This window comes from Limanda limanda, chromosome 3 (assembly GCF_963576545.1).
Source record: "Limanda limanda chromosome 3, fLimLim1.1, whole genome shotgun sequence".
Lineage (NCBI taxonomy): Eukaryota > Metazoa > Chordata > Actinopteri > Pleuronectiformes > Pleuronectidae > Limanda > Limanda limanda.
This window is the reverse complement of record NC_083638.1, coordinates 25,941,915-25,969,645: the sequence shown is the minus strand read 5'-3', so window position 1 is coordinate 25,969,645 and position 27,731 is coordinate 25,941,915. Positions and strand designations below refer to the sequence as shown.

The following is a 27,731-nucleotide window of genomic DNA, read 5'->3' as shown; positions in this document are numbered from 1 at the left end:
CAGGTGCAGAAGATACAGTTGGAAGACATTTAATTATCCAGATCTTATTGTAAAAAAATAAAATCATAATGATTCATGGTGGTAATAACATCATGTCCAGTTTTTGCAAATGAAAGCTGACAAACTCGTTTCCTTATTTCTTGTTCCTCTTAAATGTTTCACCAAGTTTTTCCCCAATGGAGACTTTTAAATTATTGTATTAGAGCGACATCTAGTGGACAGTAAGTGAAGAAACAGGTTGTATTCCAAATGTATTTGTTGACAGAGATTGCTAATGTAGTGCAGAACCTACTGTACAAAATCCTGTTCAACTGTTCTCAAGCTTAAAGACAACCGGTAGTTTTCTTTTTCAAGCATCGGTTATTATTTTGTTATTACATTTTTTATAAAGCACCTTCAGCTCCATTCTACTCATTTAGAAGTGCTACCAAGTTTATTATATTGTTATTATTATTATTTGTTTCCATTAGTTAAAAACTGAACAAAATGCTCTTGTTTTCTGTAAAGAAATGAATGGTCACGTCTCTGTCTCCTTCTTTCTGTCGGCATATACAGTAACGTCATGTCATCGCTGTTAAAGGTCACCATCTTTCTCACAGTCTGGCGGCTGATAATTGGACAGAGGAAAGTGTAAAGTTTATCTCTCCAACTGTCTCCTCCAGAGAATGACTAGAAGATGTCTGGCATCTCATTTACTGATCGTCCCTCCTAAGACCCCTCCCTTCAATGTTATTTTTACATGTTATTTCACGTTTCTAATTAGTGTTGTCGACCCTGACATGAAGACATCATAGTTTTTGTTTTGATGCACAATCAAGAGTTCAAGCCTTTTATTTGTTTTGGTTGTTCAGAGAGACGAAAAATAAATGTATTGGTGCTGCTTATCTTCATAAAAAGCAAGTTCTGTGTAAAGACATTGTGATTTACTCTTTATCTCATATGTTATAAGATGCAATAAGTGACAACTTAGCGAGACTCAGACAGATGAAGGGCCACAAGTTCAGTGGAGGTAGATTCAGTTGAAAGGAGGAAAACTAACCAGAACCAAACTTTGTATTTAGAAACAGTTTTAAGATCGGCAACAGAAAATGTCCAGACCAATTTTTAATAACCTGTATTTTTTCGTATCCCCTGCAAAGCAATTTGAATTGCATTTGATTACTTTGAAAAATGCTATTTAAATAAAGTTTAATTGATTGATATGTTGAGGCTACTTATTTTCAGCGCGTCTGCTCCTGCTAGTGGTCACAAGACAGATGGAAAGAGATATTCAAATGTGTTCACTCAGTGTTCCTTTTGATCTGGACAAAAATCTGACTTGAATTGATCTAGTTTTATAAAAAAAATGACAACAGAAATAATTAGAATGTTAAATAGTGTAACAAAGATATTACACTGTATCACATTTTATTACTCTGCTGTAGGCCTATGCTTCTAAGTTTCTAACACTGAATTCTAGAAACAAGAAGATATTTATTTGCTTTTCCACAAGGGCAATAATAAAATTAACCTCTTACTATAATTTGTTGCAGCTGTAAATGTGTCTTAAACCCACAATCACCCCATCTCCTCACACACGTCAAGGATTGTTGAAATTGTTGATTGTGTTTGAGGCACTGTCGGATTCCTGTGACTGAGTTCTTCAGCTGTTTTGACATCTGTAATGTGTGTGTGTGTGTGTGTGTGTGTGTGTGTGTGTGTGTGTGTGTGTGTGTGTGTGTGTGTGTGTGTGTGTGTGTGTGTGTATGTGTGTGTGTGTCCTGTACCTGTCCCTCACTCTGAGCAGTCATGTGACCTCCTGCTTGTGACATAAGACATCCTCCTGAAGTGACATCCCAGCCCGACACTGTCACTCTGCAGTGTACCGGAGTGTGACCCCCGGCGTCCCCTCCTCATCAACACTCCTCCTCCCTGAGCTCGCTCCATCACTCGGCCCTTCACCCATGAGCTGTCTCCCGTCTCTCCCCCTCGCTCAGTTCCTCTCCAGCGAGCCTCCCCCTGCTGCTGTCCGACACTCTGAGAGACGAGACACTGAAACCTTCTCTCATTTTCCTTATTCACTCTCTTTCCCCGGGCCCTTTATGTACCTCCCCTCCTCTGAATGGAAGGATTGTTCATACGTATGATGACACAACTCAGTGCAGGACAGGAGGAGGAACCAGGAGGCTGGAAAAATACAGTGAGTTGTGAGGAAACAGATCTTGGTGTTTATATAGAGATATGATGACAGCAGGCAGGGAACATGTGTAAGTAGATTTCCCACAAGGCTTCTTATTGGAACTGAATTGAAACATTTTAACTTATACACACTCTGATATTATACAAGGAAACACTAGGTGCCTGTTTACCACTGTTTCATTTGGCAAATTAGTCAATAATAGTGTGACACATTAAAAGCTCTCATGAAAGCACAGTCTATCAACCATAGAGTCTTCTTTATAGTGAATTGTACTTGCCCTGCCTGAACGTTTTATAACTCTTATTTTCAGCTCTGACCCCTAGCAGTGGTTCCCAGAAGTGATGAGTGACAGTTATATTTTATTACACCTGTACAGCCTAATTCTAAGGGTTGTGCATTCTCTCTTTAAACCTGCAAAACAGATTTTATTGACCACTTGAGGGCAGTAGAAACAAGCATTGAGAAATAGTTAGTTTAACAGTTAAGGGTTTACATGTTCCTCAGACAACAGTAACACCATCAGTCATCTGTCTCTGGCCTAATTATTACAAGTATTCATTTATTACATTGGCTGTATTTTTGTAGATGTGCAATGGGAATTGTCTCTATCTGCTAAATGCTCAGTTGTGTGTTTCTGCTGTTTGGTGCCTTTAAGGTTTTCACTTTGTTCAGTTGTAAATTTGTTCACTGTTTTGGTGAAGCTAAGCACCATTCAAATGCACTTTAGTACATATGAATCACACAAAGATGGAGGACAAGACCGCTCCTCAAAAGCGAATCCAAAGTGTTTCATCACCACCTAGTGGTTGGCCACAGTATAGATTGTACATCCTGACTCTTTCATGTTAGCATATGGGCCGAGCTACCGAAAATACACGCCAGATTAATGTGTCACATATACAGTTTCTGTCATTTTAGGTAACAAGAACTCGTCCTTTCAGTAAGTTTGGTTTCATGATTGACAGCTGAGACTGACTCACAATTGGTTGAAGGTGTGTGTCAGCGGGATTTCGCTAATGCAGCTCCATCCCACTGGGTGGAGGATGAACCCTCCCCCTTACTGCTTTAGTGTTCATGTTAAACACGTGTTTGAATTGTGGGTAAACGTGTTTCAAGGCGGTCTGGACCGTGCTCAACTTTGTGCATCTTTATTGTGAAACAGTCATTATTGTGTACAATATCGTGACAATGTGCTTGTGTGTGTCTTTACATTCCTAGTTTTTGGCTCGAGTTTCCATTTGGTTTTGATGACTGAATTATGTGTGTGTGTGTGTGTGTGTGTGTGTGTGTGTGTGTGTGTGTGTGTGTGTGTGTGTGTGTGTGTGTGTGTGTGTGTGTGTGTGTGTGTGTGTGTTTGTGTGTGTGTGTGTGTGTGTGCGTGCATGGTCCTGTCACCTTCTCTCAGGGTTAAATCTGCACCCTTGTGCTCCTCAATCAGCCCTAATGGATCCTCTGGCTCTGACTCAACTAGGGGACTGATTGTGATACTAAAGACACACACACACACACACACACACACACACACACACACACACACACACACACACACACACACACACACGCACACACACACACATATATAAGACAGGGCGGGGCTGGACGCTCGTGTGCGTCGTGATGAGCTAAGAGGAACCACGACCCTCCTAACATTTTCTCCCTGTCTTTGTCCTTTGTTTTCTTCTCTTCTGCTACACCATCACTGTCCCTGAATGCTTCCCCTCCTGCAGTGTCATAGGCCCCAATAACCATAGCTTTCAAATACATGTATGTAATTAAAATGATGCAACATACAAACAGCATTTTCATCAGAAATGTCACATCTCTCCCTCTTTATGACTCCGAGTCACCCACCCCCCACGACCATCCTGTCCAGGACCCTTGTGTGTGTGAATGGTTCACGCTGGTCCCACCTCCCTCCCTTCCTCCTCTTCATTTGCAGAGTGAACAGGTCCCCAGGGGCTAATGTCTGCTTTTTGTATGTGTGTCCGTGGCCACTACATTATTCTCCCCACTGACTTTCTATGGGAAGAAAAAAAAATGAACCGTTTGCCCCTGCCTCCCTCTCTTTAGAGAAGAGAAGCGCTGAGGGAGAACATGTTGTAACACAGAACAGCCGTCATATGAATAAGGAGACATGAGCTGGAATAAAGAGAAATAAGGAAACGACTGTTGCATTATTATTTTACAGTTGCTTTAGACTTTTGAGTCTCACATAGCACTCACAATGACAAGTATCTAATTAGAGAATAAAATCCTTATCATCAAATATTTTATCCCAACAGCATCAAATTCATTTTGTTATATTACTGGATATTATGAAAAAAACTGTTAGCTGAATCACTATACAGCTATAAGAAAAATTTCACAATTTATGCTGAAATTTGTGTTTAAAATGAGAGTAGGAATGACAAAAAATATATATTTTATTCATTGAATTTGCTGTTAGCCTTCGCACTAAATGATTTCTAATGAAATATTTAAAAAGTCTGAATATTGTTAGTATGTTTAAAACAAAATATATTTGATATGTCAGTCACTTGAAAAACATTTTGCCTTGTAATGTTGAAGGAAACAACAATGAACAACATTTCACTCAACACTTAAGACATTTCGATTGAAATCAAATCAAAGAAAGTACATTTAATTTATTTTGCAGTCTAAAAGGGATTCTGTTTTTAGCAGCAAGTTTGGTAAAATGTTGTATTAAAACAATGCATTTTTATATATTAATGTGAATTAACATGAATGAATTATAACTTTGGGAAAATGTCAATAGAAAAAAAAACTGAAAAAACATTGGGATGTATTGACATGTCTGTTTTGCGTTGACGTGCAATAAAAATTACAAATGGGAAAACACACTAACAAATTGTTGTTGGTTTGTGATTTGCTGTTGTGTTGTTTGAATTGGCGTTGTGCCTTCTATTTACTGTTGTGCTTTTTTATTTTCCCAGTTCATGATTTGTAATTCAGGGCCACCGCACTGTTGCTCATACACACAAATTCCACGTGTAAGAGCTATGTTTGTTTCTCCTTCTCCATCCCTGCAGCAGCGACTCTCATCACACGCAGGTCCAGTGGAGAAATTTGATTCTGATTGATCACCCACTGACTCTGTCTCTCCTTCACTTCTCAAATGTAGCCTTGAAGGAGCTGAGAAACAGATTTTACCCCAAGTTCAAATTCCACATCTGTGAACCTGATTTGTGGCTCGGACTCATTATGAGTCGGTGGGTTTGCTGATTGCAGCACGACGGTCTGGTTGCTGTGGTGAGTCCCAGACGTTACCTGCAGCCGGGCCCGAGTGCAACAAGGCTGCTTCTATAATTAGGTTCTCGTGGCTGATTCGATTAGAGCAGCTGCTATATTCATCTTGCTAAAGATGCTCCTCAGCGGCTCGGAAGAGACTAATGGAGGAGATGGAGAGATGTAGGTGCTGGACACAATGAGACGTGACATTATCGTCTTTATGCTGGGTGTGCACGTGCATGAGCCTGTTCTCTTAAAACCTACAGTGCCACCGAGTCAAAATTCAGGAATGATTCACATTGATATACACTGAGACACCCAGACTTTCACTTATTTCCTTCTCAAAGCTCCATTTTCTTCTCCTCCTCTCCATCACCCTGTCCCAGTGTTTCAATTGGTTAGCTTGTTATTGAATCTCAAGAGACGTTACTCAACCAGCGGTCGGCCGACGTGACTGTGGTGCCTCAGCCTCAGATGTGACAATATGCTTTGTGTCGCACTAAGAGACTGAACATGTCTGGGACTCAAAATCATATTCAAAACTAACTTAAAACACTTTTAGAGCCATTGATCCCCTCCCAGTGTGTCATGGATTAAGTGCTGCAGAATTAATGAGTTGAGCCCAAATAATGGATTTAGTTTGGATTTAACTTTTGTTAGATTTCTGCGTTCTGAAAGAAATTCTACAACTCACACTCCTTAGTCATCATAAGGAGAATTGAATGATCTTACTATCTAAAATGGGTGGAGTGCCCCTTTAAACTAAACACATGGGTTTCCATTTACCCGCTTTTATTTTTATATTTTATTTTTTTATATTATGTGTTTATTAAATATGGCTTTAGTGGACTAAATTGTTAAATTGTTTCTTATACTGTGTAATTAATCTCAATGGAAAACTTTGTCCTGTTGTTGTAGTGGACCATGACCCTCCAAAGGATAAGCAGTACAGATAACGGATGGACGGATGGTTGATGCCGTTGCGCTCACCTCATTTATGAATTATATTGATTATATTAGTGTAAAGTAGATAAATGATAACAGTGCTCAGGTTATTTGGTGCAAATATAGATCAGATTCCAAGACTTAAACAAACAAAACAATGAATAAACTGCATCACTGATCAGTGATAACGTTCCCAGCAGGCAGTGTGAGGCCTGGACAGTCACCTTGTCTCACGTCTTCTCTCTGAAGTTATCTCAGACTCCGCCACGTTAGATGTTTATCTGAATGCAGCGTCCGCTCTCTGTATCTCATCTCCACCTCCACAATGACGGAGAGTGCTCCAGTGCGACTTGGCTTCCCAGAAGTCCCTTGTTATCTGTTGAGGTTGGTCTGTAGAAAAATAAGTCTAGGAAGAAATGAGAGCAGACAGCTGTAACAGATAAAGTAAAAAGTGTAAAATAGCATTAGTGTTGGTTGTTTGTTCAGGATCTGTTTGATACTCAAGGAATCTTCTTCCTAACCAGGTCGGGACCATAATTCACAGTTTGCATGAACGTGATCCTTAGAAGATCTTTTTATCGGATCCATTTAAGAACATTTACAAAAGTATTTTCTGTCAAATCCAATGTCACAGAAATGATTAATTATAGATCAATGCAAATTCAAGACACTGAAAATAAAATCTGGCCAAATACCAGTGACTCATGTAAAGGCATCATATAGGACGTTCTAAAAATATCTACTGGTTGTAAATGAATGAATCCATTTTGGTTTCCATCCAAATGCTCTCTAGAGGAGACTCCTACGTCAAAACCATCCCCCAACCACCCCCCCGCCATCGGTAAAGCCCTAAATAACTGGATTGACTTTCGGACAAGCGACAGTTTTCTTCATAATTGTTAATTATCATGAGTGCTCTGTGAGGTACTTTCTATGAATGGATATGGGCTCCTCTCCTCTCTCCCTCTGTTTCCACTCTCTGCTCTTCTTATGGGATTGGCCGTAGTTCTCAAGGACACCGAAGAGGACGCAGACGATGGAGGAAGGAGGTGCAGTGCATGGGTGGGGCACCTACGTCATTTCTCGAGCGTCAGGGGTTGGTGGAGTTATATGGCAATGGGCGCCAGCGAGCTACACACCCTCCATCACGTAGTCTATCTTCCCCTGGCTGGCCACCAGTAGCCCCGCCCAACCCGGATGGCTCCTCCCCGAGTCCCAGACGTTAGAGAGTACAGCACTTAAGGTAATGTAAATAACCAGGGAGAGAGAGCTATTTTAAGAGACAGTCTTTCTCTGTGGCCATGGAGGGGGACAAAGATGCAAGCCAAGCGATTGTAATTTCAGTCACGTTTTCAGACATGTTCTCTTTCTCCATCTTGCCTCCTGATAGCTGAAGGGCCCGACAGACAAGAGAGAGCCGGACATTCAACACGAGCCGTTCTCTCGAGACAGATCTTTTCCTTTCTGGATATATTTCAAAATAACAAAGTTGAAAAGTCAGAATAAAAATTCCCTTCAGCTTAAAATTGTACAAAAAATTAAATGCAGAAATAATTTAAATGATTCTAATTAGTGAAACTAAAATTCCTGTAAATAAAAGAGAGCACAAAATGAAAAGTAGAAAATAATAACACATCTCTTCAACACAAAATTGTAATTCTCAGGCTTTTTTCTTAATCTTTGCTCTTTCTTTTTGTAAATGACTCATTATATCACAGCTCCACGCCTATAAAATAATAAAAATCAAACAATAAGTGAGCAGACCAGTGAAGAATCAGTTTTCGGTTGATCTGTTTACAACACATCAGAACCTCATGACGGACAATAACAACAAAAGACATTCGAAATATCACTTTGCTTGCAAACATCGAATTTAGTGCCATTTTGAAGATGAAGTCAAATTGATTTCCAATTTTCTGAGTGGAGTCAAAAAACAGAAAATGTAAAATACAAATACAATTTTTCCTGAAATAATTTTCTTCTTTATTGTTTCATCTTGTGACATCAAAAATAAATAAACATCCTTTCCATCATACTTGAATCATATTAACTGGCATTATATATTAGATATTTATATATATATGTACAGTATCTCTCTTTTTTTATAACCTCATGTTTACAAACATACACGCCACAGAGAAAAATCCTCTGCACGCTGCTGATAACAACAGTTACTGCTCCACTTTGCAAATCACAAACGAAACAAATACACAAACATTTTGTCCAAATACACTACATCAGACAACTTTTATATGCTCTAGAGGTTACATTCATATTCAAGTCTTTGTTCGCGTCAGTTTGACCAGAGTCCAGTCAGAGCCGTGGATCTCTACCTATGAACGTAGTTAAGGCAGCTGAATACAAGATAATTTCAAATACAAATGTACACTGATTAAAGTGTTGACATTACAAATGGAATATTAGCTTTATTTTCTACCTGGCATGATAGATGGATTGTTCCTTTCTTTGATTCACAGATATATAACGTGTTTTACAGGAATAAACGATGAGATACAAGAGGGACATGATTGCCTGTGAAAGCTGCATCAAACAAAATGAGCTTCTTGGATTTATGATGTTTAAGTTTATTTCATGTGTTGATTAATCAATGGATCAAAACCCAAGTGTCTCAGTGTTACAATTGGGAAGTAAGTTTCACATTTAAATGATTTGATATGACACATTAAAGCGATAAAATATCCTGTTTGTATTTGTTTTCCTCCATTTTACTTCCACTTGCTCACAATCAGACTTGTATGACAATTGTTGTACACGTGTTGAAAGTGTGTTATTGTGTTATTGCTTTTAACTAAGAGTATACACTTCTTCAATTGTGCTGTAAGTCACTTCTCATAAAGTTCCAGTCGTTTTTTTCATATTTCACAGATTTTTCAGATTCTCTTACTGAGTAAAAAAATAAAATAAATAAAATAAAGCATCTCTTAACAGTGTGTCTTCAAACCAGATGAAGAAAGAAGAGACAGATATCTTAAAGAACTACATGAGTGTAAGTGTGTGTGATGTACTTCACAGGAAGACAGCTTTATGACTGGACAATCAGCAAGCCGCTACGCTACATATCTAGATCCTGACATTTGGCTGTTATCCAGTCACCACGAGCAGGATTTGCTCCTTTGTTGATCAAAGCTAAGATGTTCACTTGTTCTGTTTTTGACAGAGTGACCAGTTCTCCGTCAGTTTAAATCACATTCCAGGTTTGTCATTATTCATCGTGGTGGGAGGTGTCTGGGCTGGACTCCTCCTCCTCCTCCTCCTCCACCATCTCTTTTGGCATTGTGTCACGGCGCGTGAAGGCCGCTGCCAAGGTCACGCTCAGGCGTGGTTTCACGGACGCCATCTCCGACAGCCCGATGTTGTTGCTCCGAGTCACAAGCGTCGTCTTATCCATAATCTCCCCGCTGTCCTTGGACACCACTGCGTCGAGAAAGTCGTATCTGTGTGAAATCTTGCCGCTCTCAAACAGGTACTTGGCCAGGTGGGAGAAAGCAACGTTGCCCAGAAAAGAGGCGAGCATAGAGACGGTTTTGAAGGGAAACTTCTGAATGACAAATTCTTCACTTTCTCCCGTCAGTCGGTGAATCCGGTTCTCAATGATCCAGCCGGGGTAATAAATGAAAGGAGGCAGATGCAGGTAGGGCTCGCCTCCACCTATACGCAGCACCATGCCGAACAGGTAGCCAGCCACCGAGCCGTACGTGTTGGTGCCTTTGACGAAGAGCACGCTGATCAGCTGAGGGAAGATGATCACGTACACCAGGTCTGAGCTCAGGTACCAGAGGCCGTAAACTGTCCCAGTTACGAGCGCCATCAGTGTGGCGAGGCCACCGAACACAAAGATGGTGATACGCATCACCCACACTATCTCCCGGTCAGAAGCCTGCATGAGAAAAAGAGAGAAGAGTGGAAAAGCGATGGAGGTTTTCATAGATCAAATAGTCATCCAGAAAACTGACGTGGGCTAGTATATTATAAGACAGACGTGTACTCACTGACTGTCTGAACGTCATCTGGTAGATGTTCCTCGCAAACATGGAGCTCGCTGAGAGGATGGAGGAGTCTGCGGAGGACATGACGGCAGCAGAAACCGCACCCAGGCCGAAGAAAGAGACAAATGGTGGACAAAGGTGTTGGAGCACGATGGGAAGAATCATGTCTGCTTCCTCCTTCTCTATGGGAGGTATGGCTCCATATGATGTCTGGTTCCAGTCTGAGCGAGGGAGAGATTTAACAAACATTTAGAAGACACATCCAATATTCATAGTGTACAGATACTGTAACATAAGCAATTTAGGGATTCATACTTTTTCAGATTTCTCAGAAATCTAGCAGATTTTGAATTAAACATTTGTGCAAATACATAATGAATAATAATGCATTTTTAAGCCATAGGCAGTGTTGGGGAGTAACGGAATACATGTAACGGCGTTACGTATTTAGAATACAAATTATGAGTAACTGTATTCCGTTACAGTTACAAATTAAATAGATGGTATTCAGAATACAGTTACATTGTTGAAATCTGTGGATTACATGACGGTACTTCTCTGTTTCACGAGTTTAATCACTGTCTCGTAAATCCACCGGAGGCAAAGCCCCCAGGAAGCAGCTGGAGACCAGGGCTGCCGTAAGAGCGCCCGGACCCCGGCGGCGTGAAGGAGCCTCACCGCGACCGGCTCGGGACCGTTACAGGCCCGGGACCGAGGCTCTGAGAGAGTTCCGTCGCTACCAGAAATCTACGGAGCTGCTGATCCGCAAGCTGCCCTTCCAGCGCCTGGTGAGAGAAGACCGACCTGCGCTTCCAGAGCTCCGCTGTCATGGCTCTGCAGGAGGCCAGCGAGGCACGCAGGGTTCACACCGGACGCTGAAGCGACGCTAAAATAATATCACCCGTTGACCCAGTAGTATAAAAGCATATGGTCACTTGTTGCTCCAACATTAATTGCAACAGCGTCCCAATTTAACGTCATCCATCTTCAAGAACTTCTCCGCTGTTTGCTCCGTTCAATGTCGGGTGTCGAGGGTAAATGACGTATTCTCCGCCCCCCCCCCCCCCCCTCTCTTTTTATCTTTATGACTGCTTGTGTGTCTGTATGGAGGGGGGCATTTAATAATGTGATCGGTCAAATTGGTAAATTTAAAACTCCAGGACAACAGAAGGGGAATACAAACTATGGGATGCATGCTTTATCATTTATATCATATAAAATATGTCATCAATATCGTTTAAAATCATTTTTCAGTGTGTTTCCTGGAAATAAAAATAATTTTGTTCATTTGTTTTCTTAAATCTTGGCTCATTAAACCTATTATTCAAAGTCTAAGGCTCCAATAACTAAGATGCTATAGAATAACTGTTGCAATGTCATTTCACTTGAGTCTTATTCGGTTCGAGAGCATAACTCTTATTTGAGTTTTAGGACAAAAACAAAGTTGTGTGTTCAGTCGTTCGCTGAGACATTTGCTGTTTAAAAATCTGGAGATCAAACCACTAATTTGGTCCCTTGCCTCCTTCTAATGTAATATTTACACAAGCAGTGTGGTTATTAAATGGACGGCTGCTTCATTATGGATGAGGCGAACCAGCTGCTATTTACCAGTCAATCTCAGATCTAAGGGCAACATGCCCCCCCTACACACACACACACACACACACACACACACACTGATGTGAGCTCTCTAACCTGTGGAGGCCCCGATGGCTCCGATGAGAACGGAGGGCACAGCCATGACGAGGCACCCGAATGCAGCTATGAAGGAGAGGACCTGGGCGTACGTGGCCGAGGAGGCAGACAGGACTCTCTGGAAATACACCTGCCACGGTATTCCTCCAAGCATCTGCAGAAACAATGGCAGACCACTGAAGAGCATTCACAGGAACTGAAGTCCAAATTAAACACGTCAGGGCAATGTTATTTAGCTCAAAATCACAGATATCTGATGGATATGATGAAAAGAAGGATGAATCAGGGGCGGTCTCCGTACCAGGAGGCAGAAGTTGTCGATCCAGACCCAGCTGTCGCTCCTGCCGATGCTGCCTATCCAGGGCGCCTGATACACCTCCTTCACTGCAGTAATGGTGATGTCTGTCACCGCAGGGTTGGTCAAAGCAAAGGGGACGCTGATCCACTGTGGACGGGCAGAAACAAGAAGGATCCAATCAAAGGCTTATTGGATATCACTTAACTCTGGATCTCATGCTCTGAAGATAAAATAAGATCAAACATTATTGATCCCAGAAGAAACCTGGAGCAGGATATAGATGTGTACATGTCGGGTAAGTCCACTGGCATATAGCGAAAATCTAAGCAAATAACACGTGTCTTATATACAATATGTTATCCCATGAAGTGAGGTATCTCAAAATCCAGATTAAAGTGCAGATAATGCAGTCAATAATGAAAACAAAATAATCAAGCATCATATTAAAATCAATATGAATATAAAATTAACAATTGCACCTTATTTGTTTGTAATAATTTCTAGATTTTATGCAGAGAAGTCTTTGCAGTTTCACAGTATTGGGCCAATTTCTCACCGTAAGATGTGATATGACATTTTTGAACACGATATCAAAAAATGCCAATCTACTCAGCAGCACTAGATGCAGTGATTTTACTTTTCACCTCAGCTCGACATGAACCTACCAGGCCGATAAAGATACAGAAGAGCTGCACGACGTCAGTGTAGGCCACCGAGTACAGCCCCCCCACCAGGGTGTAGAAGATCGCAATGAGCGCTGAGATGACCACCGACATCTTTATGTTGATGTCCACGATGACACTCAGGGTAGCTCCTAGAAGGGTGCGGACAAACCAGATGGACAGTTATTGTGAACAATGCCACATAAGAAACATTGGATTTACACACTTAGATTTCATCCACTTCAACAAGCAAGGTGGAGCTGTGAACTTACCCAGAGCAGACAAGATGGCGGCAGACCAGAAGATCTCCCCCATGAGTGCAGGGATGAAGAGGAGGCCGCCCATGCGTTTCCCGTACAGCTGCTGGAAAGGGTCCAGCATGGTGACGTAACCTCGTGAGCGCATGGGCTTGGCGAAGAAGAGACCACCTGGGAAACAGGGTGCACAAGTCTGAGGATTCACAGTGACCCACCACAGCCCCTGACTGAGGGGGCTATAAATCAGAACAGCAGTTTCTAGTAGATATTTATGGTTATTACATATGAACAAAACCACAAAAAGACATATTTGAACTAATGGGGGTATCCAGATTCCCAAGGATTGTTAATGTTGAAGGATGAACAGAGAATCAAATGCACATCATTTCAAACAGATATCTGGTCCATACGTATGAATGTGTGGATTTTATATGCACATACATTAAGTATGAATCCATATAGCATCACTCACCCACAACCAGACTCAGGGCGTATCCAAAGGGAGCCTGTGCCCAGGCCAGACCAGAACCTGGCAGATACACAGACTCAGCTGTGCCATTGATGTATCCTCCTCCCACCCAGGTGGCTGAAAACCACAACACAAGGTCACAACTCCAGAAAGTCTGATTAAAAAATCGCATCACTTTAATATTTTATTCAACTATTACATCTATTCGTATAGTTTTGATTTCTTCCATGAGGAAAACATGTGATATATTTCACTTTCTAAATCCTGATATAAGTATGACACTGAAATCAAATCACCAGATTTTCACAAGTTAAAAGGAGTTCAAGTTATTCTTGTGGAAACATGACTCCAGAGTTTGGGATAAACTCACCTGTCATGGTAAATCCACCGACGAACAATCCGATGTCTCTCCCGCCGACCATGATGGTCTCGCTGCGGTCGGTGCCCTCCGCCTCCCCGGAGTGCTTGTTCTTCCATGCCGCCCAGATGCCCACGGCCAGGATGAGCATATAGAAGATCGCGATCGCCACCAGCCCCTCTACATGGATGGTCATTGTCGCGCCGGTCTTCCGCTAGGAACGGCCAGGCTGCTTGGACGCACGGAGGAAAAAGATCAGATATAAAAGTGAAATAAATCAATTGATATTTGAGTGCCACTGCGTTTGGACAAATGTGTGTCTAAGTAATAAGTAGCGTGGAACAATATTTAATGACTTGAAAAACAGAAACATTGTACTTTGCTGGTTTAGAAGATTTCATGCGCTCTTGGAAGAAATAAAGCTGCAATGTTAGGCTGTTCCTTGACGCCATGACCTGACTTTCAACTCAGTTAATTTTATTTGTGGCGATCGTTGATCCGATAATTTTACGCAAAGACAAAATATTGATTATAAAAAGACAGGAGGCTCGATTTTGTCGTTTTTCTCTTCTTTTATGGGAAGTAATACAGTAAGTGCCACACGTTCGCTTCTTAATATAAAATAACGTCGTAAATATTTAAGAATAAACTCCAGAAATATGACGGAATTATTTTTAAATGATTGCAGTTGTGTTTTTTTCGTCCAATCTGTCCTTTGTTTTCGGTTTCTCCACTTGTGTCTCTATTCGGACACATGCGCAAAATTCAAATTACGCACAGCTTTCATCTTACAAATATGACCTCCCTGTAGATTGTTGCCCAATGTATACGCGAAAAAAAAACAATATACAAAATACTATTAGGTAAACCATATACAAAAAGAGATGAAAAAATTAAGAAAACTTGAAATACACATGTAAAACTTACCTCAAGTGATTCTGGTGTCATGTGCTGGGGGACCTGAGGCGGAGAAGGGCGATCCGAGCAGCCGCAGGGTTTATGAAGAGCCTGTCTGCGCCGTGAGGACCAGTCACATGAAACACGGTCTCCTGGGGGACTTACCGAGGCTTATAAGGGCGCAGGTGCCGTCAGAGGAACCGAGACACACGTCAGAGGAACCAAACGAGCAGCGCGCATGGGAACGCGTCAGAGCGCCGGTGGATGTGACTGGAGGAGGGGGGGGAGAGATTCCTTTACTGAGATGGATTAGGGACATCTCGCAGTTTTTTTTTTGAATCACGGAATTGCACGAGATGAATTTTAATATCAACGTTGCACTTTTACGCATCAGATAATCAATGATTTGTAGCTCCGGCTCCTTCAGGCTCAGTGCGTAACAGCCGTCTCATTACGCAGCCATACTTCATGTGGCCTTTTATCGCTGTCACCCCCCCCCCCCCCCCCCCCCCCAGTCGGCATTTTACCTTACAAGCGCAATTAACTTTGCACCAACATGAAATGGTGTTGCGCGCCTGAAGAGGATGAGAAACCTTGACGCGCTCCTCTCATTGCGCAGGAGAAACATGTGACAGGATGCGTCAATTAAAATAAAGAACAGTCCAACCTAACTTCAAAAATGAAATACTAATAGATGTTTTTTCTTTAGTCGATTTCATAGCAGCTCCGATTCCAATGGGCTTATTATTAACTAACCTATACCAACGTTTTCTGAGGCCTCAGCCTGAATTCTTAGACTGAAATGCTCCTTATACCTCTGAGCAATTAGACACCATTTAAGGGAACTGTATGTGCCACTTTCACTTGAGGATACATATCAATGAACTGTGTCCACTTAAGGGGCCTCTGCTGCCTGAACACCTTTAATCTGCTGCTGCTGCTGTCAAACCTGACAGGATCCCCAATTAGGATGGATCCTGAAGAGCTGCGCGCAGATATAATGATACCGTCTGACTTAAAGAAGAAGAGAAAAACTGGAAGATTCACAAACTCACCGAGGAAGAAAATACACGGTCATTATTTGCTGAAGTCGAGGTTTAGTCACACCAGAGGGGGAGTCAAGTTGATTTTAAACTGCGCCCCCTTTTGGCCAGGCAGCAGAACAGTTTCAGCAACACGAACGGAGGCCAATGTGTCTCTGGTAAATCGTCACCTTCCTAAAATAATGGTCATTTTTTTACATAAATCATTTTTTTTGTGCCTAAATCCTCTTCTCATGATGCTGGCCACCTCTGGTAAAATTGCCAAGATCCTCAGTTGAACAGATCATGTGATTCTATGAATCTGTGGCTTTTACAAGTGATACGCTTTCTTTTAACTCTTTTCTGTCTTTTCAAACAATATTTCATCTACAGTTTTTGTCCACATTACATGATCTAATAAAGAAAGATTTGAATACCTGTACACATCAAAGGGTTGTAATGTTTTTCCTGTTTGGTAGGAGATGTACTTGACAATTCTGGCACCGGTCAGGCCTCATCCACTGAAGATGACAGTGAGGCAGTCGTTGAAGAGATGAAGCAGCAGGTACCAGGCAAAGACTCCGTTTCAGATGGAGAAGACAATACCTTAAACAGTTCAGTTGATGTTGTTGAAGATGCCAAGAAGACACATCCAAACCATGAAGAGGAGATATCTGATGATGATGATGTAATAAGCGATCCAGACTATACCCCATCCTGTGATGAGTCCTATGAAGGTGTGATCAAGGACCATCCAGACCTCAAGGAGATCAAAGTCAAACATAGAAATACTTTGTTTGTCATTTATTCCTCCTATGTAACATAATTGTCAGATATTGTTATTAGAATGTCAATGGTCATCTATTGTCATAACCTTTTTGAGTGAAATTATTAATACAGTTTTTCTCAGTTGTTAACACACAAAAAGCGAAAATTCGGCACAATTTGCACAACATTCACTTCATGTACCAATAGCTTGACCCAATTTGGCACTACTTCACACTCCCTTATCTCATTAGACTCTGACTTTCCTTCTTTACACTCTGATGTAAATTACACATCACCTTGTTGTCAAAACACTACACACAATGTTCAGTTGTTGCACACACTTCTCAAGTAAAATCTCAAAGCATCAACCTACAACACACAAATACTCAAATCTCTAAACATTCAGATTTGTTGAGCAATTTGCAATCAGGACTGCAGCATAAAAGTGCCTTCAGCCTCTGTTTTGTTTGATGAACAATAGAATAGAATAGAATACAGTGTGCTCACAGTATTTATATTTTGCAGGACTGAAAGAGAACCACACCGTGGAGGAAGAACACGCATGTTCACAGCCGAACAGGAGACTGAAATTGTAGATATGGTTTGTGAGAACAAATCAATCACAAGTGAACAGAGTCCCATTCAAACGGAACACAGACGCATCAAGGAGTTACGGCGAGAGTTTGTGCTTGTTAGTACCAAACATTCAGCACTGACACATGCATGTATTGTACCTGTAATCTAATATTGTTCCTTTTCTACAGTGTCTCACTGTAGCCCACTGTGTTGAACTTGCAGTCTCATGCTGTCTGTGTCAGTACTGTACTGTTCTCTGTGTGTACCGAAATAAACCTTTTTGATGCATATTTGTGTGCTGTTTTATGTTTGTTAAGCAAATGCTAAGTTGTGTGTACTCAATAAATGGTACGTGTGTGTCATTTGAAAATATGGCTGTGTGTACCAAATGAAAACACGAGTTCCATTTTGATGGCAAAGAGTCATCTTGCAAAGGGAGTGTCAGGTTTAGCATTTTGTGTGTGAGGTTTTGAGTTTTCTGTGTGCATTTTTGAGAAAGCCGTTATTGTTTTGAAAAACGTGTGTTAACAATTGTGAAAAACTGTAAATATCATAAATTCAATACATTGTTAATGTTTTTGTGTTTTCTGAAAAACTTGAAAAAATGACTTGGGCCATTAGTTTAAGGTAAATATTCGTACACATTTTTTAATTCTTACTATATTCATATTATATCTTTTGGTGACAACATTATTTGGTTCAGCTTGAAGGGGTCAACTGTATGTAAAGCCTATTACTATTGAAATTAACATTAACATAAAAATAAAGAGAGAAAAGCCCCACAACTAATTTTAAGCATTTGAATAATAAGATTATCACTGACTTTTAATGTCCTTATTTTTGACATCAGACATTCTGTGCTACACTGGTGCCAAAAGCTAAAACCTCCAGATGACAACAGGCAATATGGTTTGACAGATGGTTGCCACATGACCGTGACACCTTTTCAAACCAAACAATGAAGCTGAGCCTCTGCAGGTTTGAAACCAGCCACGTTCACGATGACCACAATCATGTCATTATATAAAACATATACAAACAACACTTCAAAAAATGAAGCCTGTGCTGCAACACAACACAAATTCTCAGAACCTGTGTAATTGAATGTTTATGTTCAACCAAATAAACTGTTCAGGGCCCCAAGAACTCGAGGTCTAATGAGCAGCTGTTGCTGGCAGCGCTCAAGATGTTTGAGAGAGACAGAGAGAGAGAGAGAGAGAGAGAGAGAGAGAGAGAGAGAGAGAGGGACAGAGACAGAGATAGAGGGAGAGAGAGAGAGAGGGAGAGACAGAGACAGAGAGACACAGATTATGTTCGGACCTCAGGAAACACAGACATGATTTCATATTTCGCAGTGCATTTATTCAGTGTAATAATCAAAATACACAGAGCTCATGTGATGGAACATTTTGAGGGAACAATCTACAGCTAAAGTGAACTTGTGCTCCTTGCTTTTAAAAACAATGTCTGGAGGACACGAAAAAGAAAAATCCCCACTCTGAAATGTCCTCCAATTACAGATAGAGAACACGTTCCAAATTTACCACGACGCCCTTAAAGCCTGTACAAGTAGGAATTGAATGTTTAGGACTTGGCTGTCACCCAGTGGTATAAAAATACATGTCTGATATGAATGGGATAAAAGTAACACACATAACTAAATTCAAAAAACAAACCGGAATCGTGTCCTATCCACCCTCATACATCGAGGTTGTACATTCTACTGTTTGTATTTGGAACCATGGAAAGTGAACAGAGCTGTAAAAACTCCTGTCATTCATCTTAAACTCATATTAATGTCTCAGGTCAGTGTCAAGTGTCTGTGGTGGAAAAAACCTTTTGGGAGTTTTACAAGTTGCATCTTCTACAAGTTGTGATATAGTTGTGTAGGATTAAAATGGGATTTACAGATGAAACATTTATGAACAAGTTAGTACAGAATATATACAATCAATAGCTATTACTTCCACACATTTTCAGTTATTTCCTATTTGACTCAAAAGGACTATTTGCTATGTGGCTGAGGTTGAGGCGATGGAGTTTGGCAAACGCCACCAGAAAGATAAAGAAGCAAATGCACTCTGTGATCTGTACATTTTAAAATCAAGCTTTCGGTCCGAGACTAAAGAAGAGAACCAACAATTTGCAATATAAGGAGTCTGAGCAGATTTTTATCTATATTATAAACTTTAATTAACTATGAGTCAACTTTAAGAATAATTTTGTTTGAAAACCGTGTTTTGCTTTGAAAAATGAAATAAGGCAAATATAAAAACTAGTTGAAAATCATGCAAACTAACTTGACATTCATTCATCACTTGTTCCAGCTAAGTAAAATATTATTTATAGTCACTGAGCCACACGTAGCAATATTTACAACAGAATCTACTGCGTCCCAGAAAACATTTAATTGGCTAAAATTCTGATCTTCAGTATGGAAAATATATTTTCACAACTACAAAAAAAAGAGCAATGTTCACGAAACAGGAGCAGAGCTGCATCAAGTCTTAGCTGCAGTAAAGATTAACCATAGCAACAGTTTCATGTGACAGTGAGACGGCTCTACATATAAGCTGGAGAAGGCGATTCCTGCCTTTACTAATGATATGACACGTGACATCCCAGTTTACATCACTAGTAGTGCCAGTTTGAATCTTCCACACTTCTCTTCGGGGAAGCTGGCACGTACCATTTATCAGACGGGGGAGGGATACTGTATAGCTAAAACATAACACAGCAACTAACATGTTTGTCTTCTCTACAAGACATCCTAGGTTTTCATGCTCCTTGAAAGTGAGACAACACCAACCACATTGAGTTTTTTTAAGAGCATCACAATCCCTGATACACAGAGATATTAAACAGCTGTTTGGAGGAATGGGAGGGATAATGTAAATAGAAGTCCATGTTTAAATGTTATTGTTCCTTTGAAAATGGCTGTTAAGACTGATGGAAATTTGACTAAAAATGAACTCCTCAACGTGTATAATTCTCAATAATTTAGGATTTGTATTAGTTTTATTGTTCTAAATGAGATAACCCTAACCACACACGTCCAAGAATCACCTCAATACAGTATTAAAAGCATTGCTCTCTTCCTGTACTTCTGAAAACAAGGTCAACACATCTTACATGACACACTTTAACAGATGCTGTTTCTTCAAGCGTTTTCGCTCGGGTCCTCATGTTCTCAATGTTTTGATTTGATCTGGTGAATAAATGTGAAGAACAGAGTTTATTAGTAAAACATGACGTTACCTAAAAACACATTCAAATTCAAGTGAATGAGAAAGTGGCCTCAGACTTTTGGACATTACTGAAGACTAATCAAAACCCACTTCAGTGTCATGTATTCAAAAGCCCTTATGATCCTGACCCAAAGAAATTAGTTAAAGTGGCGACTGATGAGTCCATCATTATGTTCAGAGGGAAAAATTAGTTTTAAGTTAATTGAACAGGCCACAAATTTGGTGGGTTCTTGTTTATCGAGTTTCCAGTGGCCAAAATGTAGAGATAGAAAAAATGATATAATGTCATATTATTATTTCTTTCAAGTTTAAAGACTGAGTTTCGCTCCTGAATAAAGGTTCCTCAACAAATGGGAAATGTGTGTGAACCGTGAATGCAGACTTTACACTCTAAACTGTTTTCATTTACGTGAACTCTCATCGTACCTTGCAACCAGTCGACTCCCTCCTGTAAACCTTCTCCTTTCAGAGCATCTGTGGCACTGAAACATATCAACAACATACATTAAGAAATTTGCCATAATCGACTATTTTCCCTATGAAAGAAACACGACCTCTAGTTATAATCACTGTGTTACATCCTTCATATTCATCAGCTACAACAAAGGCAAGTAAATATTATGCTGGTACCAGTTGTGTCTCTATAAGCTACCGCAAATACTGCAGCACTTAACACTTGGTATGTGTTAAGTGCACTTAAAGAGGTAATGGCTTTTTATTTTTAGCAATGTTATCATTATTATTATTATTTTGTCAGTTTATTTTTTGTAAAGGTCTTTATGTATTTCAGTGAACTAAGCTGTGAAATAACAACTTAATTCACTGTTGTGTAGACACAACTATTTGACGAGGATATTCTTCTTCATGTTTTTTAATTGAAAAAGTGAAATAAGCTAAATATCAATTCATAGAAATGCTACAGTCTGAATAAAACCAATACCATTTTACCATTACTACTTTCTGAAGTCAGAACCTTTACTGTCCGATTCTAGTTGCTTACAGAAATCCACTATGTCTGTCAACTCCAAAGGAGCAGGGTATAAGAGATACATCTGTGTGCACTGTGCAGAGTGTATTTCACAGCAGACTACAGTTCATCAGTGATACACACATTTTCTCGATGACACCGGAATGCAGCAGTAATTAATGAGCAAATAGGTGTTGATGTGTGTTCGTACCAGATGTGCCAGGGTTTGTCTTTGATGTTCTCCAAACAGAGCAGCTGGGAGACCTTGACTGACGACAGAGCATCCCTGACATCCATCTTGTTTGCAAAGAAAAGGATGGGGATCCTCCTGTGTTTAATATCTGTGGAGAAACACAGAGAAAAAAAAAACAAAATGTATAATAATTATCCCAAAGATGCCAAATTATCTTAAATTTACACTGTGCTATAACTCAAGAGGGAGATAAACAGCTGATTTCAACCTATGCAAGAACATGATCAAGATTTGTGCAAAATGTTATCGAACTTACCGGGATGATTCAGTAATGTGTCCAGTTCTTCTTTGGCAACAACCATCCTCAATTTGTCTGCACTATCAATGACAAATATGATCGCCTGACCTTCCCTGTGGAGAACAAAGTGATTTAAGAAGTCGTTACGTTTATCTACATTGTACATGGCAAGGAAGACTGTTGTTTTTGTTTCATCTGCAAACTCACTTGTAGTAATGCTCCCAGAGGTTTCTGTACCTGCCTTGACCTGACATGTCAAACACTGTGAAGGAAAGACTATGAGGGGAGAGAGGAGAGGAAATGAAGGGATATTAATTTGTGACAGACAAATACAACAAAAGGAAAAATGGAAAAATGACATAAACAGCTATACCTGGAGGTCTTGAACTTCTCTATGCTGAAACCAATGGTTGGGACGATGTCTTGTGCCTGGGCCTGAAAGACAAATTAAGTGTTTTTCTCAGCAGCAGGTTAAAGTAGGAGTACAGGTTGCAACATACTATTTTATGAAATATGCACACAGTATAATTACAGAAAAGCAAATGGTGCAGTGATGTGGAATATGGAAGAGCTCCACTTCTAATTCATGGTATCACTAATTAAACTGGATGATAGAGAAATGCCACAATTGTAATGCATGAGTGAATAACATTTCACACATCAGTTATGTTAGAAACATACAGACTTACATTGGACGGCTTGAGTTTGTTGATGATGGTGGTCTTTCCGCTGTTGTCCAGACCGAGACATAGAACATTCACCTCCTTCTTCAGCCCCAGCCATCCCGCCAACTTGTCAAACAGCCCCATTGGCTAGTCAGCAACCATCAGCTGTCCGTCTGATCTTCAAGAAACAACACAATTAAAACTATAAGATTCACAATATAAAACCTCGCCTATGGATTAAACAGGGGTCATGTTTAAAGGAGTCCTGGAGAGAAAGATCGACACATACATGACAAATATGCTAAAGGTCAAATATGTGCTCTCTGCTCTGACTGACTTCCTGTTTCATTACCTGCATTGGTTTTCAAAAATAAAGTTTACTCAGTTTGTCATGTGTGCATTTTTAAAACTGTTTTTCACTTATAGATAGTGAAAAATACATTTGAGAACATTTTGATTCCATTTTCTATCCATACTCTCAACAAGAGTATGGAGAAACTACCCCCCCAAAAAAACTATTAAAAAACATGGACGCCTCATAGAGCCACAATTGGGTGCTTCTTATATTCCCCTAAAGACACAAACGTACTCTATCTCTCTCTCTCTCTCCATTTAGTCAATTACTTTATTGTCATTCAGACCATACAACAAGAATTGGATAGCACAGTGGAATTGCGTTGCTCCCAAACTCCATGCGCAAATATACAGGGCAAATAATTGAACACAAGGTAAATGGACATAATAGACAAGACCTAAAGACAAACTAAGATATACAGAATATAAATGATTGCACAGAATAACCGTTAGTCTCTATCTAGTCTCTATTGAAAATGTTAAATTCACTACATCCACAAGTATGATGTCGGCAGAACTTTCACAACCATTATTGAATAAACATGTTACTCTTCCCTCCTCCTGTGTCACCATTATTTACAACACAACAGATTAAGCTCAACAAGTGTCTATTATCACACCTCCTCCCCTGAAACCACTAATCTGTGTGTAAGTGCTTCCATTAGCCGCAGAGCAAAGGCTAACCACAGCTTCCAGCAGGTGACATTAACTCGACGACTTTTATTTGCTAACCGCTGGCTTAAGCTAACATGCTTACCGGGTGGTAACGTAATTAACATTCGCTGTCTGGTTAATCTCTTGTTGTTAATGTTGCTAAGTAGCTAACGGTTAGCTCATCCGTCTTCCTGAGCGGTGTCCCACGTTTAATAGTCCTCTCCTGTGGACCTTTTTTAAAGTTGTCGGTTTTAAAATATAGCGACAAGTATGAGACACGACGAGGGAGACACGCCAAACCCTCAAACTTCAGTGTTAGCATCACAGTGGAAGCTAACACGCTAGCGGGGTGTAGCTAGCGTTAGCTTGGCGCTATCCTTCATCGCACGGTGCTGCAGGAGCTGGGTTTTACCTGGAGTTCGGCCTCGGGTCGTGATTTCTGGATGATTTAACGCTTCCCTCCGGTTAATCCATCAAATAACCAGGTTCAAACCTGCGTCTCATTCATTTCTCCTCCTCTGTGATGCGCTTCAGTCCGAAGAGGGAGACACATCAAGTTATTTACATGCTGTTGCTGGGAGACCGCTGAGCTTACTCAGCAACGCCACCCACAGGCCAAACACGGGAGTGTCCTGGCTCTGTACAAATACCTTGAATCAGCGTGGGATCATCAGTAGTTGGATCAGTAATACATTGTTATAACAGTGTATTATAACAATGATAATTATTGTTATTATAATTTTTGTTTTTATTTGTTTATTTAATTGTTTCTCATTGTTTGATTTGTAAGTGTTTGCTATTGCTTGCCTTCAGTTTCCATTTTAACTTGTAAAGCACTTTGTAACTGTGTTTTGAAAGATGCTATAAGAATAAAGTTTATTATTATTATTATTATTTCAACAGTGCAGGAACACCTAGGATTTTTCGCTCCATACTGCTCCTGTGGTGTCATCCGAGTGTCTGTAAGCCCGACATTCAAATTTAGTTTGAAATGGTGTCATTTACACCAAGTTTTGAACCTACTGCTCTACGTGCTGTGCGGCTCCAGAGGAGGATATCAGAGGGCATTTAGGCTCAAAACAATGTCGGGACTTACAGGATGACATCACAGAAGCAGTAGGGTGGCATTTGATGTTTTTTTATGTTTGAAGAATCAGTCACAATTTACTTCAATTGTTTTGGATTTGGCTGCAATGCGGTTTACCCCTGAAACTCCAAAAGTGTTTTGTGGACTCAAACACTTTTGGCCACCCCTTCACCAGCATAGTGGTGAGTGGATAATGAATGAGTTTTCATTTTTCATTGAATTATACCTTTAAAATAGACATATGCAGATCCTCCATATCATGAACATGAATGCCTTTGTACAAAAATAAAGACAGTATACCACAAGTAATCCAAAAGATTAGATTTATAACATAAATAATATAGTGCTTGGTATACCATCAAGCCTTTCATCATTAACCTCCCAGCAACTGTGTGACAAACTCACTTGACAATTCTCTCGATGTCCAGAAAACGTGTCAGTCCCTTGAGTGACAATTAAGAGGACGACGTTATTGTGCATGTGTGAGTGTGTGTTTGAGAGACTGTGTGCATCCATGGTTACCTGCGCTAATGTGCATAAGAGACCGATGGTCTGGTGCCTGTGCTGGTTAGACTCTGAGAGAAAACAAAGTATTAAAATAGGCTTGTTTATTAAGGAACAAACATACTGAATAAAACGTACGACTTTCACAAGACTCTTTGTACAAGACATACTGCATTATCATGAGGATAGAACATACACATCTCTATAAAATCTTTTTGACATTCAGCGGTCTTCAGTTCAAAAAACATGATTGTATTCATCATTCTGTCGATCTTTATTACCGGTGAAGCAATTCATAAACCAGCTGGAAAGGTTGCTACTAAAATCACACTCTGTTCCCCATGTTACCGTGGTACATCCACATCCTCTCTGGTCATGAGGTAACATACATGAGACCTTTCAAAGTCCATAGAAACCGTCGGATTGTCACTTGGAACAAGAAGAGGTATCGTTGGACACTTGAATAGACACTGGAGAGAAGATGTCCTACTTTCAAGTGAATGCTCGTGATTGCTGAGATAACACAGAGACCGCATTTGGCCCACGCAGACAGAGGTTGGTTGTTGTGGAGGCTGTGTTGATAATGATCCATACGATGATGAGTGTGTTTTAACTAGACCAGATGTGGTCTAGTGCCGACTCCTTTCTCACAAGCAGCGTGCGGTGTCAGGTACACCAAAATGTCTGGTGTTGGAGCGTTGGTTTGTCTCCAGGTCAGTTCACACGCCCACACACACACACACACACACACACTTTTAAAGTCTGTCTTTGTGGAGTGGCCTCACACTTGAAAGCCACTCTGTTGGATGTGGTGAAGCTGCAGGCGCAGAGACTGTATGCTGCTTATGATTCTCCTCTGGTGACCAATCAAACAGATCCCAATACGCCTGATGTCGCTGAGGGGGAGAAGAAGATTTATACAGTTTGAATAATCATGGAACAGCAGCAAATGTCATAGATTAAGGCAAAACATGCACTGAAGTTGTCCACATTCTTTTAACCTGCAAAAATCCCATTTGAATGAATTGATGGTCAGAACAATAAGAACATTCAGCACAGCAGAACAAAATACTGTAAATAGTATTCGCTGCGGTGTAATACACATTTTTAAAGCCAGGACAAGAGACATATCATAGCATTATCATCAAAAACAAGAAAAACATCTAATGTCAGGGTACATGATACACACAAGCTGTACAAATCATAGACTGTATATGAAGATGGACGACATGACAGCTCCACAAAATTGAAGCCAAAGTGTCTCGATTGCCACCTGGTGGTTGGCTTAACTACAGAATCATGAACCCTGCCTCCTCCATGTTAACGAATCAGAAATGGACCAAATAAAAATTCGGCCCTTTGCTTAAGTCTCTTCACCATTCTCTGTCCCCTCACATTGTTTTATTGATAAATTCAGAAAGCTCAAAAATTACACATCAAGTAATTTATTTTTCAAGAGAGTTTCTGTCATTTAAGGTATCTTTAAGTGATATTGTAAGAAAAAATCCTCAGATCACTACCGTACTGCCTCACCTTCATATTTATTGGCTTAATCTCTGGATAGTGGAAGGAAGTGGAGACATCTATTTTCATTTACAGTCTATGGTACAGAAACTTTTGTTTTTACATTATTGGAACAATAAAACCGTCCCTTTGTTCCAATGTTCCCAACTTTTTTATGCTGCTACTCCTACTCTACTACCACTCCCTTGGGTTGAAGTACTTTTTGATACCGTAGCTGCACTCTGTGCGATATGGCTTCACTCACTCTATACTCATGGTTGAAATGGAATCCAGTGTTGTGTATCCTGCTGCCAGGAAGTTGTTCTTGTACTGGCACATTTTGATGGAGTCGAGCCAGTCACCGATGGAGATGAACAGGGGGTAGTCTGGCATGTCCTCCGGAGACTCGGAAAAACTAGGATGACAAAGAGAAAGTCAAGCAAAGCACGAGTATAATCATATTCAAAGCCGTGAGCTGCAAACCTTGTATCTACATAACAACAAACCATTTCCCAACATGCAGAACTTTCTATCTCTCACTTATCCATTGGTTTCAATTCATGCAGTCTAGGGTGACAATCCACATGGAGCGACGTGTAACATCAGCAGTGAATCAAAGTGAATATATCAGCTCAACCTTGAATGTTCTCTCCAGATTCTACTGGGAACTGCATTGCCAATCTGTGATAACTAACAACAATTATGTATTCACTAACCCTACAGGCTTATTTCCAGTATCTCTCACACCTTTTTTGTTCATAGATAAAGTTCATATCCTATTGAAATTGAAAGCAGACTCCTAGTTGGGAAATATACATATATTGTGCTTTCGATAACACTACATTGTACTGTGAAGGTCACACAACTTGTAGTCAG

The 27,731-nt window shown here is 40.4% G+C and overlaps 3 protein-coding genes across 4 annotated transcripts in view; all 3 read right to left on the bottom strand.

Moving 5' to 3' along the window:
- Positions 1 to 9,596: 9,596 nt before the first annotated feature.
- LOC132998953 (high-affinity choline transporter 1-like) lies at positions 9,597 to 14,315 on the bottom strand. The gene is made up of 8 exons (XM_061068706.1): positions 14,132 to 14,315; positions 13,765 to 13,878; positions 13,308 to 13,463; positions 13,039 to 13,187; positions 12,377 to 12,520; positions 12,076 to 12,229; positions 10,384 to 10,601; positions 9,597 to 10,271 (listed from the first exon to the last, which is right to left on the bottom strand). Exons 1-8 carry the CDS (start codon positions 14,313 to 14,315, stop codon positions 9,597 to 9,599), a joined length of 1,794 nt encoding a protein of 597 aa, XP_060924689.1.
- A 4,438-nt stretch (positions 14,316 to 18,753) lies between these two features.
- arl6 (ADP-ribosylation factor-like 6) lies at positions 18,754 to 24,313 on the bottom strand. 2 transcript variants are annotated; one of them, XM_061068300.1, is made up of 8 exons: positions 24,174 to 24,313; positions 22,778 to 22,931; positions 22,462 to 22,523; positions 22,296 to 22,364; positions 22,107 to 22,201; positions 21,809 to 21,938; positions 21,057 to 21,112; positions 18,754 to 20,590 (listed from the first exon to the last, which is right to left on the bottom strand). In XM_061068300.1, exons 2-8 carry the CDS (start codon positions 22,895 to 22,897, stop codon positions 20,565 to 20,567), a joined length of 558 nt encoding a protein of 185 aa, XP_060924283.1. In that variant the 5' UTR covers positions 22,898 to 22,931; positions 24,174 to 24,313; the 3' UTR covers positions 18,754 to 20,564. The 2 variants fall into 2 exon arrangements, with proteins under 2 accessions (XP_060924283.1, XP_060924284.1); XM_061068301.1 differs by having other exon boundaries at positions 22,778 to 22,926.
- A 1,820-nt stretch (positions 24,314 to 26,133) lies between these two features.
- Positions 26,134 to 27,731, bottom strand: part of epha6 (eph receptor A6) — a 41,002-nt gene continuing 39,404 nt past the window's right edge. The window contains exons 19-20 of the mRNA XM_061068299.1: positions 27,121 to 27,270; positions 26,134 to 26,248 (exon numbers count right to left, since the gene is read on the bottom strand). Coding sequence (XP_060924282.1) covers positions 26,134 to 26,248; positions 27,121 to 27,270 — 265 coding nt within the window. The remainder of the gene's footprint in view (positions 26,249 to 27,120; positions 27,271 to 27,731) is intronic.

What these genes read in the sequence shown, in the direction of transcription:
- LOC132998953 (XM_061068706.1), bottom strand. Translation starts at nt 14,315, where the DNA reads ATGACCATCCATGTAGAGGGGCTGGTGGCGATCGCGATCTTCTATATG. An exon ending in CGCCCTGAGTCTGGTTGTGG is followed by an intron (nt 13,464 to 13,764) that starts GTGAGTGATGCT and finishes CCTGTTTCCCAG; the next exon opens with GTGGTCTCTTCTTCGCCAAG. An exon ending in TCTGTATCTTTATCGGCCTG is followed by an intron (nt 12,521 to 13,038) that starts GTAGGTTCATGT and finishes GCCCGTCCACAG; the next exon opens with TGGATCAGCGTCCCCTTTGC.
- arl6 (XM_061068300.1), bottom strand. Translation starts at nt 22,897, where the DNA reads ATGGGGCTGTTTGACAAGTTGGCGGGATGGCTGGGGCTGAAGAAGGAG. An exon ending in GAGAAGTTCAAGACCTCCAG is followed by an intron (nt 22,365 to 22,461) that starts GTATAGCTGTTT and finishes CTCCCCTCATAG; the next exon opens with TCTTTCCTTCACAGTGTTTG. An exon ending in GACAAACCCTGGCACATCTG is followed by an intron (nt 21,113 to 21,808) that starts GTACGAACACAC and finishes GATATGTTTCAG; the next exon opens with TGCCACAGATGCTCTGAAAG.